General features: G+C 35.0%; 1 protein-coding gene and 1 pseudogene across 5 annotated transcripts; one reads left to right on the forward strand and one right to left on the reverse strand.

Annotated features, from left to right (window-relative positions):
- Positions 1 to 418: 418 nt before the first annotated feature.
- Positions 419 to 8,636, forward strand: LOC108464518 (uncharacterized). Of its 5 annotated transcripts, none has more exons than XR_008277405.1 (9): positions 419 to 1,708; positions 2,101 to 2,274; positions 2,538 to 2,579; positions 2,670 to 2,747; positions 2,829 to 2,948; positions 3,748 to 3,852; positions 3,953 to 4,127; positions 7,398 to 8,094; positions 8,184 to 8,636. XR_008277405.1 is itself a non-coding variant. In XM_017764862.2 (7 exons), the coding sequence occupies exons 1-7, from the start codon at positions 632 to 634 to the stop codon at positions 4,010 to 4,012; spliced, it is 1,656 nt and encodes a 551-aa protein (XP_017620351.1). In that variant the 5' UTR covers positions 419 to 631; the 3' UTR covers positions 4,013 to 4,358. The 5 variants fall into 5 exon arrangements, 1 of the variants encoding a protein (XP_017620351.1); XR_008277406.1 differs by having other exon boundaries at positions 8,191 to 8,636; XR_001868315.2 differs by lacking the exon at positions 7,398 to 8,094.
- Positions 8,637 to 9,180: 544 nt separating this feature from the next.
- On the reverse strand, positions 9,181 to 10,186 carry LOC108464519 (uncharacterized; annotated as a pseudogene).
- Between the last annotated feature and the right edge of the window lie 4,030 nt (positions 10,187 to 14,216).

Raw genomic sequence — 14,216 nt, forward strand, 5'->3', positions numbered from 1 at the left:
TATATGAAAAAAATGTGGCATCAAAACAATGGTTCTTTAAATATGCAATATTGAATCATATTTGATATAATATTATGACTTTTTTATAACTTTTATAAGATGTTTATACTGTATGAAACAAAACACTCTTAGAAACATTTTTTAATCATTTCTTTATTTATTTTTGAAAAGAAGGTCAAATTTCAATGATTATTTTTGAATCACTATTATTGAAGTTTATATTTATTATGAACTATTGTTTTATCTATTTTTTTATTTTTTCAAATTAATAATTAGGAGTGGAAAATTAAATCGCTTGAAATTAAATCCAAACTTTTATACATACAATATAATATTCTTGTCGCCGAATTAAAATGTTGTTGAACTCAAATAAATATTATACTTTACTTTGTTATGTACATTATTTAAAAGTAAAAACTATAATTAAAAATATTAGATTTAAATAGTGATAAGAGAAATTAGAAATTGAAGGCAGATGGATGTATTGATTTGGGTGTTTTGAATCATTCCATAGGACACAAGGCTCAGTCCTCCTCTTTTCGGCAACATTGGTCATTGGAATGTTTAAACAGAACGCAACTATATGAATCAAAATCCATCATAATAAGAAGGAAAAGAAAAGGTAAAGTCCATGGCCAACACTCTCTTCGCTGCCATTGACATGGGCACCAATGCCTTCAAGCTTCTCATAGTTCAAGCTCATCTCCCAGGCAAATTTATCCCTCTTTTAACCGTCAGAGAGCATGTCGTTTTAGGCCGCGATTCACCTTCTTCCACCATCTCCACCCATTCCCAAAACCTCTCTGTCAAATCTCTTCAGAATTTCAATAAGCTTATTCAAACCCATAATGTTCCCCTACTCCACACTCGCTGCGTCGCCACATCTGCTGTCCGCGAAGCCCAAAACAAGGCCAAATTCATTCACTCAATCGCTGAAACTACCGGGTTCAAAGTTGATGTTTTATCAGGCGAAGAGGAAGCCCGATTCTCTTATCTTGGCGCTCTCCAATTTTTTCCGGTTTTTGAGAATTTGGTTTTGAACATCGATATCGGAGGTGGGTCAACTGAGTTTGCTATTGGGTTGCGTGGAAAGATCGAATTTTGTTTGTCTTTAAAGCTTGGCCACGTTACTTTGACTCAACAGAATTTCGGGGATGAAGAAGCTGAAAGAGCTTCGAATATGAGGGAGTATATTAGGAATGTCATTAAGGAATCTGGGTTAATTGACAAGGTTAAAAACATTGGGTTTGAAATAGCGTTGGGGTCATCAGGGACGATAAGAGCCATTGAGAAAGCAGTTTTCAAAGGATATGCATTAGATTTTGCTGATAACGAAGCTTTGCTTAGTGAATGTAAAAGGGATTGGAAGTTTAGTATAGAGGAATTAAAGAGTGTTGTTGAGAGGTTATGTAAGGGAGGAGAAGGACAAAAAGTAAGGAGAGATGGGTTTTTTAAGAGAAGATCAGAGTCCATTGTTGCTGGTGGGATTTTGTTGGATGAGATATTTGATTTGCTTGGGATTAAAGAAATGTTGGTTTCTGGTTACGGATTGAGAGAAGGTTTGATAGCTGATAGTTTAGCTAAGGTCTTTGATGATGGTTATGATTTGAATGCCAACGCTCGGTTTCGGTCCATTTTACGGCTTGCTACAAGGTTTAATAGCAAAAGGATAACCACTTCTGCTGCTGAAATTGCTAGCATTGCAAGGGTGATTTCGCGTTTCTTTCTTTTAGACTTTTTATTGTAATTACACATGATTTGAGGATAATCGAAGCACTGCTCATCACACTCGGCTTTTCAAACACACGCATACATGAGAATTTTATTGACCTGCATTTTTACCTACTAAATATTTAACTAAATTACATTTTTTTAATTATAAGAGTTTGTAATTACTAACTAATACGTACACTTTCATCTTCTTTCTTGAAGGAATGTTGCAATTTTTTGGAACAATACTTGCTATTATAATTTGGTTTCAAAGTTAAGAAGCAAAGGTTGATGAATTAGGGACTGAATATTTTGCCTTTTGTTTTTCTTACAAAAAGAGAGAAAAAAGAAATCATCTCATTTTCATTGTATGTAACTTCATATTTCCAGGAGATTTTTGAAGGCTTAAGAAAATACAAGGAGCTTGATAACGATGGAATTTACCTTACTGTTGATTTAGATGAAAAAGATCTGGAAAATCTTGAGGCTGCATGTTTACTTCACAATATAGGGCTCTCCACTGGGAAAAAGGGTTACCATAAGAAGTCATATCACATTATCATGGTGAGTTTGCTTTTCTATTTGCACTAATTGCCATAATCAGACACAAACCTTATCTATCAATTGCTATAAGTAAAAAGGTCAAATTCTTTGAGCTTTTTAGAACCAGAAAAGCTTATGTTGCTCAGCAAAATTCAAAAAAGAAAAAGTAACTTGATGGCATCAATACTCAGCTAGGAGTTTATATTTAAAAGTCTTTGAATTTCTTGCAATGCATAAATTAGAGTTGATTCATTTTATTCTTCACTTGTTGACATGATCTATAGAATGGAAATCATCTCCGTGGTTATAGTGCTGAGGAGGTCAAGGTACGCTATCTGCCTATAAATCTTGTTTGCTTCCTAATAAGGATGTCTAATCATGTTCTCAATTCTGATCACCTGCTAGTGCGATTGCAGTTAATAGCTCTTCTTACAAGACACCATAGGAAGAAATTACCCAAGTTTAATGATGCTTCTTTTAATGAGTTAAAAGAGGTATCTTATTCTATATGCTTGGTGATCATTGTTCATTTGGTTTTGAGAGAGTTCAATATGATCTTTCATGTTCTGTTTCAGGCAAAGCAGAAATTCAATGTTCTTTGTGCAATTATACGTTTATCTTTTGTGTTACATCGGAATGGATACATAAACTACAGAGAAATGGATTTCTCACATTCTCATGAAGGTTTCAAGCTGGTAATGTCTAGAAATGTGATGTGGAAATTAAATGTGTTCTGTTTCACTCTCTGCAGTTCATGTAGCATTTTTCTTTGCTAACAATGGAAAGTAATGTCTATAGTTGTCTTTTCTATGTCTTACAAAACTCTGATGCATCATGTTCTAATCGTAGTAACACATCATACTAATTATGCATATAGCAATATGTTTTTCTAAGTCCTGTTCCCATTGAACTATGGAAGGTAAATATATCAGTTTCTCTTATGTTGAGATTTGAAGATTACAAGGATGGTTAATTCCATATTATTTAATGTTTCCACTGGAATGGAAAAATTAGTTATAAGTTCCCAAAAACTGTAAATTACTTGAAAAATGTGCTCAGTGTGTTTAGATCCAATGCCAGATATCTCGACAATCTTCATTGCATTGGTACTACAGGATCAGGTTTTCGTTTTACGATTCTAGGAGCCCTATAGGAGTAGGAGTAGGAGTAGGAGCAGGAGCTCTTATTATCTTACCCTGATGATCGAATCTGAATTTTCAAAAGGGAAAGAAGATCGAGTACCACCATGCTGGGGATGTGTTGGACATTTGGAGAGTAGAGGAATCTGATTTTGACATGTTTTTAGCCTTGCTGCTGGCACCCATTGCTTTTATTTCTTGATTTCACTCTGCCTTTGTTATATTAATGCCAAGTAAAAGGTGTGAAATCAATATAGCTTGAATGCTTCTTAAATATGTTTGGGATGCCGGAAATTAACACTAACTTTTTTGTTATATTAGTTCCATATTTCTTAAATATGTTTTTTTTTTACAGGTTATTGGGGAAGAAAGGGGTCCGAATCATCAGCCAGTTGTCGAGCAATGTGTGACTGATAAATTTGCAGTAGAACTAACACATGAATTAGATTATTTTAAAAAGGCAAGTCGTATAAAGTTCTGCATATTTCATTAATAAGTTCGCAGACAGAAGCAACTGATATTTTGTTTTGTGCTGACATTGGTTAATCTTCCTTGTTCAGGTGTTGAAGCAAGAATTATCTGTTGAACTTAAAGCACCGCCATTCTGTTCAAACGAATAATCAAATGGAAGTTACTAATTAAAGAGCTGCTGTTGGTTCATGATTGAGACCGAGTCCTAAAGCAGTTCAAATCGGACTCTCTGAAATGAAGAATACACTTGCTATGTTCTGAGAGGTAATCTAAATATCTATATATCTATGAAGCATGGACACGGACACATAATATGGGCACGACACGATACAGAACATGGCCACATGGCAATTTTTAAAAAATGAGGACACGGATACGGTAGGATAGCAATAAAAAATATTAAAAATATTATATATATTTTTATGTGAAAATACTTAATGTAAATGAAAATATTGATATTTTTCATTAATATATAATCGACTTTTTTCCATTAAACTCTCTCGTCGTTACATAAAATATGACAAAATATAGTAATACATTTTCCAAGTTCATAAGACAACATTTCATATCAAATCTAAATTTGGAGTTCAACCTATATCTCTAAGAAGGCTTATACAAAAACAAACAAAAAGAGAGCAATTTTCTAGTTTAATTTATAGCATTAGCATTTTCCATATCTTCTTCTTTATTGGCAAAAATTACCATCTCCATATCCTATTCATCAAGATATAAGCTAGCAACTTCAAGAACTCCAGCTCCTTCAAATGAGTCAAATACATCACCTCCAATCTTCCACATCTTGTTCTTTCCTTTATAATGAAAAGTATTTCTTGAAAGTAATTGAAGTTTAGTATGCACAAATACGTTGAGGATTAATCTGTTTCTCTTCATGGAATGGATAAACAAATATGTACTCCAATTCATCTTACAACAAGATGATGATGAAGATTGTCCAAGAAATTTCAAAGCTAAGTTTTAGAGCAAAGGTATTGAAGTCCCATGAACTAACCAAGTCATTTATCTTGTAGTGAATCAAATGAACCAAAAACATCTAATGCTCTTGAAAATCTTACAAACTCTTGGAAAGTCATCTTCCTTTCTTCAGTACATATTTATGTGGAGAAAAGCAATTTGAAACCTCATTAAGCCAATCACTATAATTATACCAATGTAAACAAATAAATTTAATTTTTTTGAATAAAAATAAGCATAAATGGAATATATGTTATCTAAGTTTACCTTGGATTTAAAGAATAAGCTATACAATAAAGTGGTGTACTACTCTTAGTCCATCGATTAATAAGAATATCATATATCACTGTATAAAAAATTGATCTCTCGTCTCCTTTCTTTCCTTCATGCCTATAAATGCTTGTCTTCATTTTTTTCAATTATTTCATCCCACATCTTATAAACCAAGTGAAGAGTAGGCCTATTCGTGTCCATAATTCAAAGCTTATCATATATAAGTCTTGTAAAAGAAAGGATATAATCAACCCACCAAAGGTCATCCAAAATTTTTTCATTCACCAAAGAGGCTTTGGAAACATCTTCTCTATAAGTAGATCATTCATCACTAATAACCATATTTTGGAGACCCCGTTTAATGAGCTTGAGTCTTTTAAACATCACAATCAGAGAAACATATTGAGTATCCGCAACGGCAAGTAATTTCAAAGACACAAAAGAATTAAATATCACCAATCTCATAGAGTGATTCATTATGAATTTTCTTATAAAGATAGCATCATTATCAGCATTATTTATCCAACACAAAACATCATATGTAACCTCATTCTTTTTGGTGTTTTTTGCAACACATATTTTTAAGAGCAAAATTACAAGTATGTACCACATAAGGTGTCCTAAAGATATGAGGATATTGTGTCTCTACTAATGATCCTGTTGCCACATGAAACTTATCATTGTACTCTTTTTCACAATTGACGGCTTTCAAGAAAATAACTCCACCTTCAAAAACAGCCATAAAGTTCATCAATAGCCGTCTTTGTGCATCCATCCATCACATACAAGACTAATATCTTTTTCCCTCCACATTCCCTTTATAGGTTGTAACAACCTCTCTATGTTTGCTCTTTTTTTTTTTTTTGCAACAATGTAGTCTTTAAAGCATTATACCCTAAAGGTATGTAACTCGGAATCAAATTCTTACTAGCTAAGGTGAATGCATTCACATAATGAGGGTTCCTAGCTAGATGAAAAGGCAATCCACTTGAATAAAACATTCGAGCAATTTCACTATCTAAATTCTCTCGAGTAGCAATGTTTAATGATTGTTTTAAAGGATCTTTTCTTCTTTTAGAATCTAAACTATGCCCTTGAAGTGGGTTTCTGTTTGACCCAAAGGAAGATGCTAGTGTTTGAAAACTAGGTGGCAATAGGACTATTTTTTGTTACAACTTGAGTTTTGCATCTTCAACTATTTTTAGCATTTCAACAAGATATTATAGTGTTACTTTAGGACACACTCGCATTCCCAACCTATTTAATTTCAATAAATGTTCTTTAACCTTAGAATATGACCCTTAAATGTAACATTGTAAAAATTACACACAAAATTAATATTCTCGCCTCTTTTAACAGTTTTCGGTAATTTAGTAACATATCTCTAAAGAGGAGTGTTACTAATATCATCTTGAAATATACTAGTATTAGTAACATTATTTGATGAACTAATACTTCCACTATCACTTTGAGATGTCATAATTAAAAACTTAAAGTATTAACAAAAAAAAAATCAATGTATCCTTCAAGAGTGATCATCACAAATCAATTATTTAACATACAAATATACAAAAAATAAAAATAAAAATAAAAAGTAACTAAACAAATAGAATAACTTAACACATTCAAACTTATCCAAAAGAAAATGTTACTCATTTAAAGCATAAACAAAATAAAATATTAAACTTACCTTCAATTGCTTCAAACTTCCATGTTTGTTGAAAGTAGGAAAATGGAAATAAGAATAATAAATGTTTAAAATATTTTTTTAAATGTGAAAAATGAAAACGTTAGAGGCAGCAAAGCAAGTACAAAACTCGAACACCTCTCAAATAAGCTAATTTTTTTTTTTTGTTTTTATTTTACTATTTTAATTGGCTATTTAATGTTTTAATTTTTAAGTTTTTCCAACATTTACATAGACTAATAGTAAAATTTAGGGTTTCATTAATAGGAAACTTTAAACTTTTCATTTCTTCTTTACACCATCTTCTTCCCGCCGCTGGCTCTTCATCTACTACTTTTGAAATCCAAAATTTTAGCTGCCGTCTATCTATTTTTCTTGCGTCTGTCACGTGTCTGTTTTTAGACACCCATGTCGTGACCGTGTTGGGACTGTGTCCAACTTTTTTTTTTTTTTATGTATTCTGGCGTGTCCCGTATGTATCCGGGCACGTCCGACGAGTATCCGTGTCGGACACACGTACAACACTGGTACGAGGAGGAATGAGCCGTGTTCATGCTTCCTAGTTTATAAACGAACTTCCTTGGTTTTTTTGACTTGGATAGTTCTCTGGCGAATGGTGTGACCAACGGAGTGCTTAAGAACACATAAAGCCTGGTGAATGCAAATGGTTCAGCAGTTAATGCTCGTCTTTGTCTACTAGTTTGAAGAAAACCTGAGGATGACGTCCGACATCGAAACTAGCTTGGTCTCTGCTATTGCTCTTAACAGTAAAGTATCCCATAATGCGGACTTCAAGGAATTAACTTGAACTGCTTCAGAACGAAAGTCTGTCTCTTTTGGTGCAGTAAGCTAGGAAAATCTTGCTTAATATTCACCATATTATATATTTTAGAGATACACTAATTTCTTTATTTAATATAATAATGATGATGACTTTTTCATCAGAAAGCTAAACTTATCATCCCATACATGAATATATTCATGTATATGTATATTACATTATTCAAATATTTTATTTTTTTAACTGGACATCAATTTAGTTGGGTATGACTAAAATAGCATTGTTTTTTTTTTTTTGGGTACAAAAAACATTTTTTTTTTGGTACAAAAAACAATCATGTCTAGAGAGAACATCCATTAAACAGAAAAGAAATTTTCCGTCTTGCTGCAGCAGATGCCCACTTCCAAGTCTCAACCTATTATTATCCCAGAGCTCCTAAAGGATCAAAACTTTCAGTTTTCTAATAGCCTCAACCCAAGGCCGAGACATCCAATGCCTTTTTGCAATAGTTTCAGAAGGTTTTTTTTTTTTTTTAATCTCTAAGTATTATCAACCTGACTTGCATCCCAAGTTTTAAATTTGTTAAAACCTCTTTGATAACATGAAGTTTGCAGGAAGGCAGTCACTTTTTTGCTTCAAAACTACATTAGAGCTGAGGAGAGTATACGATACCATGCCCTTCCCTTTTATCCAGGCAATGTAAGCAGTTGGAATAGCTTGCTGCAAATGCACTAGAGAAGATTGCACAGGTGTTTTGAGTCTTCTGGGGTCGTGTGACAGCATGCTTTGAGAAGGCCTTTAGCCATTGTTGTGTTAGACCATTTGATAAATGAAATGCTCGCAATGGTGAGACATCTGCACATTCAAAGACCTTGTCCCTGTATATCCAAGTACTCCAGAGTGGCAATAAGATTAATTCGGAGATGATCCTGCAGACTCTTGTACTAAAAGATCTGCAAAAGCAAATCATACATGTTTGTAGCAGCGTTTCAATAATTGAGCCTGACTCTGAATTTTTTTTTTGGATAAGTAAAATTTCATTCATCCAAAGAAAGTAAAATGTTGCTGCAAGTAACACTAAACAGAAACTACGCTTAGCAGCTACAGAAAACAATCAATCACCCAACCTTCAAGCTGTGTGAACAAACCCTGAATGTGCCTTGCAGTGTAAGCAGATAATGTAAAACAAAGCAGTCCACGCAAGCCGAAGAATAGAGTAAAACAGGAACAAGAATCGCTCTAGAATAAAGACGTTTTGCAAATCAGCTCAGCGCTATATTATCTGATTGATTGAACGGCTATCATCTCACTAAAAAGGACTAAGAGATAAGAGTCGGCACATCATCCAAATCCAGTGTTCACCAACAAGCATGCAACCTTTAAGAGATTCCTTAATTACAACCAGTCAACTGAAAAAAGTGGCAAACGTCAACAATAGAAGTTCCAGAATTCCAAGATCAATCATTTTATCCCTTAATTAAGTGCTACATTAGAGCACAAAATAGGGGTTCTATCTCATGCAGTTGACTCGGTTAACATGCATTGGGAGGAGTAACAATTACAACATCAAAATTCAAAATTTTGAAAATTCAAACCTGAAGTTTTTAGGCTCCTGCTTCAGGAGACTTGGTCTGCCGCTGCAACTCTTCACCAGCATTTCTCAGGAATTGGTTCCAACCACTCCCTGCACTAACATCCAAGTAATCATATGGAACTGCTGTCTTCAAACCTGGCTGAACAGCGCATCGGCTCTTTACAATTCTGAAGTCCAAATCATCTCCTTACCTGGGTTTCTGCTCCAATTCCTCCCAGGTGAACAGCAAAGGCAATGTAAAAGCACCCCAAGGACTGAAATCCAACCCCTTTACACGTTCATCCTGTGTAACATAAACATCAAATGTGTAATCATCGGATTCAAATTTCAGCCTCACAGTGCCATTAAAGAATTCTTCAATCAACACTTCAAGATCATTTTTCTTCTTACAAAGAACTGGATAAAATGTAGTGACCTCCCGCTCTGAAATTCCAACAAGCTTCTGGCTCCTTACAAACAACGGAATTCCATTTCAGGTTGAAACTTCGGTACCATTTCCGAAGGGCAAGGAAGAAATTTGGGGGCCTTGACATGGTTTTGTCACTGCATGAATCATATGCATGACATAGATCATGAATCAAGGTATCAGATGACCGAAGCAAGAGAGCAATCTCGCTGAATGTAGTGCATCGAAGAGTCCCGGAGGTGCTTATCCATGCAGAGTCCTTTGGTGCACTCCAATTCAACTTAGGAAAGATTGCACCCCCAAGGGTTTCAATTGACTCCTTAATCTTCAACTCAAGTTCTGGGAGAGAAGGGGGCGATAAAGGTTCTGCTTCATCTCCAGATCCTTCTGATACCTGATAATCTTCCTTCTCTTCTGGATTATGAATTCTATTCGGAAAGGCATCCTCATTTGAGATTGAAACAGGAAGGAGGAAAGGTCCCGAATCATCAAGTAGATACTGGACAAAAGATTCAGGAAGCTCATGAATGAAAGTCCTAATTGACACTAATTTAAATCTTGGGTACCATTCTTGAATCTGGCATCTGTTTACATCTTCTACCTTCATAGCTGCAACAATGAAATAGCTGAAGATATTTCAGACATGGTAATTTTGGATATGATATGAAACCACAACATATTTAATAGACACATAGACAGTTTAACAAGCATGGCACAACAGGTTTAAGCAATGATTAACTTTGTACGTCATTTTAAGGGGAAAAAATCCAATCCGAGCAGCATATATAATTTCTTTTCATCTCAAGATGTGACCTCTTATCATGTATTTTAGGATGCAAATATTTTAATTAGCTAGAGGCTCTAATTACTTGATTAATAAAGCCACAATGCAAGCTTCTCGGACTTTTTCTTCCCGATTAGCTAATAATCTACTTGGGCAAAACTTCTTACTAAAAGAATTATGACGTGTGATAAAAAATTCCACAGGAAAATGTAGGAAGAAAGGAAGAATAGAAGAGAGAATAGTAGAAGAAAAAAAGTTCAGAAAATTTATTAATGTTTTTCCATAACCATTTCCCTTGTACAACTCATGCATAAAAGGGGAGAATAACAGCAAAGAAAGGACGTGGCACTTACAGTTGTGCAAAACGCACCGACTCACTAAACTATACGCACCGTTTTACTAATTCAATTTAAAGATTGAAACTCACCGTTTTACTAATTGAACTAACCATTGCAACTAACCTTTATTTAACAGAATTTAACTCTTCTTTCTCTCATTAATATTTTAACCCATAACAAATACTGCCTCCTAGAAGAAAATCCTTGTCCTCAAGGATGGAAATGAGGAAATTTTGTCTGAAGCATGGTCAAAGACTCCCATGTAGCATCTTCCGGAAAAGAGTTGATCCACTCAACTAAAACTTCCGTAACAGCTTGATTTCCCCTTTTTACTATTCTTCTGTCCACAATCCTGACAGGTTCTTTCTGCATGGAACTATGATCATCATGCAAAGGGAGATGACCTTGAGCCGGACTGGAGCCAATGTGTTTTTTCAGTTGCAACACATGCAAAGTAGGGTGAATGCGAGAGCCCGGAGGTAACTGTAAAGTGTAAGCCACCTCTTCGACTTTCTTGAGCACCTGAAAAAGGCCCATAATACTTAAGAGATAACTTCTGATTAAGCACCCTGCGCACTGTTTGCTGTCAATAGGGTTGCAAACGTAAATACACTAGATCATGTTAAAACTCCTTTCTGAGCGATGTCTGACAATAAATTGTTTCATGAGAGATCGAGCCCGTTTTAAGTGAAAATGCAGCAGCTTCCTGGCGGCCCCTCTAGCCTGCAAACTTCTGTCTACCATTGTTACCGACGAGGCACCTGCTAAGTACGGCATATGTGTGGGAGGTGGTTGCTAATACAATGCTTCATATGGGGTAAGTTGGATAGAAGAGTGAAAGGAGGAATTGTACCACCATTCAGCAACGGGTAGCCACTGGAACCACTGCAGGGTGTTTCACTAGTCATACACCGCAGGTAATTCTCAAGACATCTATTTAAAACCTCCGTCTGGCCATCCGTTTGAGGGTGGTATGCCGTGGACAATAAAAGTTTGACCCCTACTTGTCGAAACAACTCTTGCCAAAAATTACTAACAAAAATTCTGTCCCTGTTGTATATGATTGAGTCAGGCGTACCATGAAGCTTATAGACATTGTTTAAACATTCCTGGGCTACTTCTTTAGCTGTGTATGGATGAGATAGAGCCACAAAATGTCCATATTTAGTCAAATGATCTACCACCACTAAAATGGAGTTTTTCCTATTCGAGTTTGGTAGGCCTTCAATAAAGTCTAAACCGATGACAGACCCGGCTGCAGAATTCTTAGAGAAGCCACTGTTTCACTTTTGTACCGTTGACAAACCAAGCATTCTCGAATCTACTTTTTAACATCAGTAGTGAGACCTTTCCAGTATACTAGACTAGCCAGACGCTTCTTAGTAGCGTGCATCCCCGAGTGTCCCCCCATCGCACTAGCATGAAAGTGTTGAAACAATTCTTGTCGTAGTTGTAAGTCCTTCCCAACAACAATTGTCCCTCTCTTGCGCAAGAAACGACCATCCCACAAATATTTTTGGTTCTGAGTTCTAGGCTGCTGAACATCTTGTATGATTTTCTTGAGCTTAGCATCAGACTCATATGAATGTTGCACCCAAACTAAGCAGACTCAAGATGACAGAACTCGTAGTCATATGGAAAAATTGACCTTGGTCCAACTGAGGTTGATGAGACAGTGCATCAGCTACCCTGCTATTGATTCCCTTCTTGTAGGAAACCTTAAAATCGTAGCCCAACATCTTAGCCACCCAACACTGAAATGGAGTGACGGCTACTTGATCAGACAAAAAATGCAGACTCTGATGATAAGTACGTATCTTGAAGTGTTTTCCCACCAGGTAAGCATGCCATTTCGCATGCTAATGTAATGAGCGAATGTAATGCGACCAACATTTCTTTTTTGTAGATTGATAGGGCCTGATGTCAAATTCCTAAGGCTTTGCTGAAGTATGCCACAGGTCTCCCTTGCTGCTGCAACATAGCTCCAATTCCAGTCGCACAAGCATCCGTATCCACTGTGAATTCGAGCTAAAAATTTGGTAACACCAAAACCGGTTGTGATATCCCGAATTAGGGCCTAATTGGAATAGTAGTTTCGGGACCACAAATTCGAGATAGAAATAATTATTTTATAATTATTTTGAGATCTATGATATAATTTTATGGTTGTGTGAAAGTTTCATGAAGAAATTCTATGCATAAAGTGCTTAATTTGAAATTTGGGACTAAATTGAATAAGTTGCAAAACTTACTTTCTAGAAGTTTCTAGTACGAAATTGCTTTGGAATATTAATTAAGAGGCCTTAAATAGCAATTTGACCAATTTCTAAGTTTTTGGACAAAAATTGGACATGGATGGAATTTTTAAAAATTTAGTAAGGAAGGGTATTTTGGTCATTTGGATTTTAATGAATTAAAATGGGAAAAATCAAAGCAAAAATCCATTCATCTTCTTCATGTTGCTGCCAAATTTTACTTGCTACCATAGCTAGGGTTTCGTCAACTTCTAAGCTCAATAGTAAGTCAATCCTAGCCTCGTTTTTAATGTTCTTTATATTTTTGAAATTCTAGTTGCTCGGTTTACCTATTTCTACCAATATTTTGAGCTAGGGTTTATATTTAAAAATTTACCCATGAATGATATGCATGAACTTTGATGTTTTATGGTAGAATATGAAGCTTGAGATTGTGTTAAACAACTTTTGCTAAGTGATTTTACGTAAAAACGACTAAAATGACGTAATCGGTAAAAATATCTAATGTTCATAAATACATGATAGAGTGTGAATTTGATGTTGCTATAGAAGGGAAAAATGATCAGAATGTCATAAAACATAAGAAAATAGAAAGAAGTTTAATTTCTAAGCTAAGGGAAAAAATCGTAATTTTGTGAAACTTTAGGGGTAAAATTGTAATTTTTTCCACAGGATTTTTTTGGAGTAATTTGAGTAATGTGAGACATTAATAAATCAAATGTGTTATTATAGATCAAGAAAGATGTAGAATCGACCTTGATCGGGGAAAAGAAAAGATTTCAAGCTAAATTGTAACCTTTATACATTTTGTACCGAGGTAAGTTCATGAGTAAATAAGGTAACATAGTTGTTGTTTTAAGCAATTTAATGTTGTTTATATGATATGATGCTTATTATTATCATGAAATGTTATGTTTTGTGGTTATTGTTGAATAATATGTAATTATGTGAATTACTTGATGATTATGAACTATCATCGAAGTATTGATTTCGATATTTCGTGGAAGATGGCAAAGGAGTATGATCGAGGAAAATCCCATTTGAAAATTAAGAATAGATTAGGATACAAGTGACATGTCACTAGGAAATTAAGACCCGAGCTCGTTGAGTTACGTTCCGAGTTCGTGAGAATTATGAGGCATCTGAACTCGTTGAGTTGCGTTCCGAGTTCACTTATGGATGCAAGCATCCGAACTCGTTGAGTTGTGTTCCGAGTTCATTATGGATGTGAACACCCGAGCTCGTTGAGTTGTGTTCTGAGTT

The sequence above is a fragment of the Gossypium arboreum genome, chromosome 13 (assembly GCF_025698485.1).
Source record: "Gossypium arboreum isolate Shixiya-1 chromosome 13, ASM2569848v2, whole genome shotgun sequence".
NCBI lineage: Eukaryota > Viridiplantae > Streptophyta > Magnoliopsida > Malvales > Malvaceae > Gossypium > Gossypium arboreum.

Bases quoted from the DNA above. Each gene is read 5' to 3' on its own strand.
- LOC108464518 (XM_017764862.2), top strand. From the start codon at position 632: ATGGCCAACACTCTCTTCGCTGCCATTGACATGGGCACCAATGCCTTC. The intron at 2,275-2,537 runs GTGAGTTTGCTT...CATGATCTATAG, and splicing joins AGTCATATCACATTATCATG to AATGGAAATCATCTCCGTGG. The intron at 3,853-3,952 runs GCAAGTCGTATA...TTCCTTGTTCAG, and splicing joins AATTAGATTATTTTAAAAAG to GTGTTGAAGCAAGAATTATC.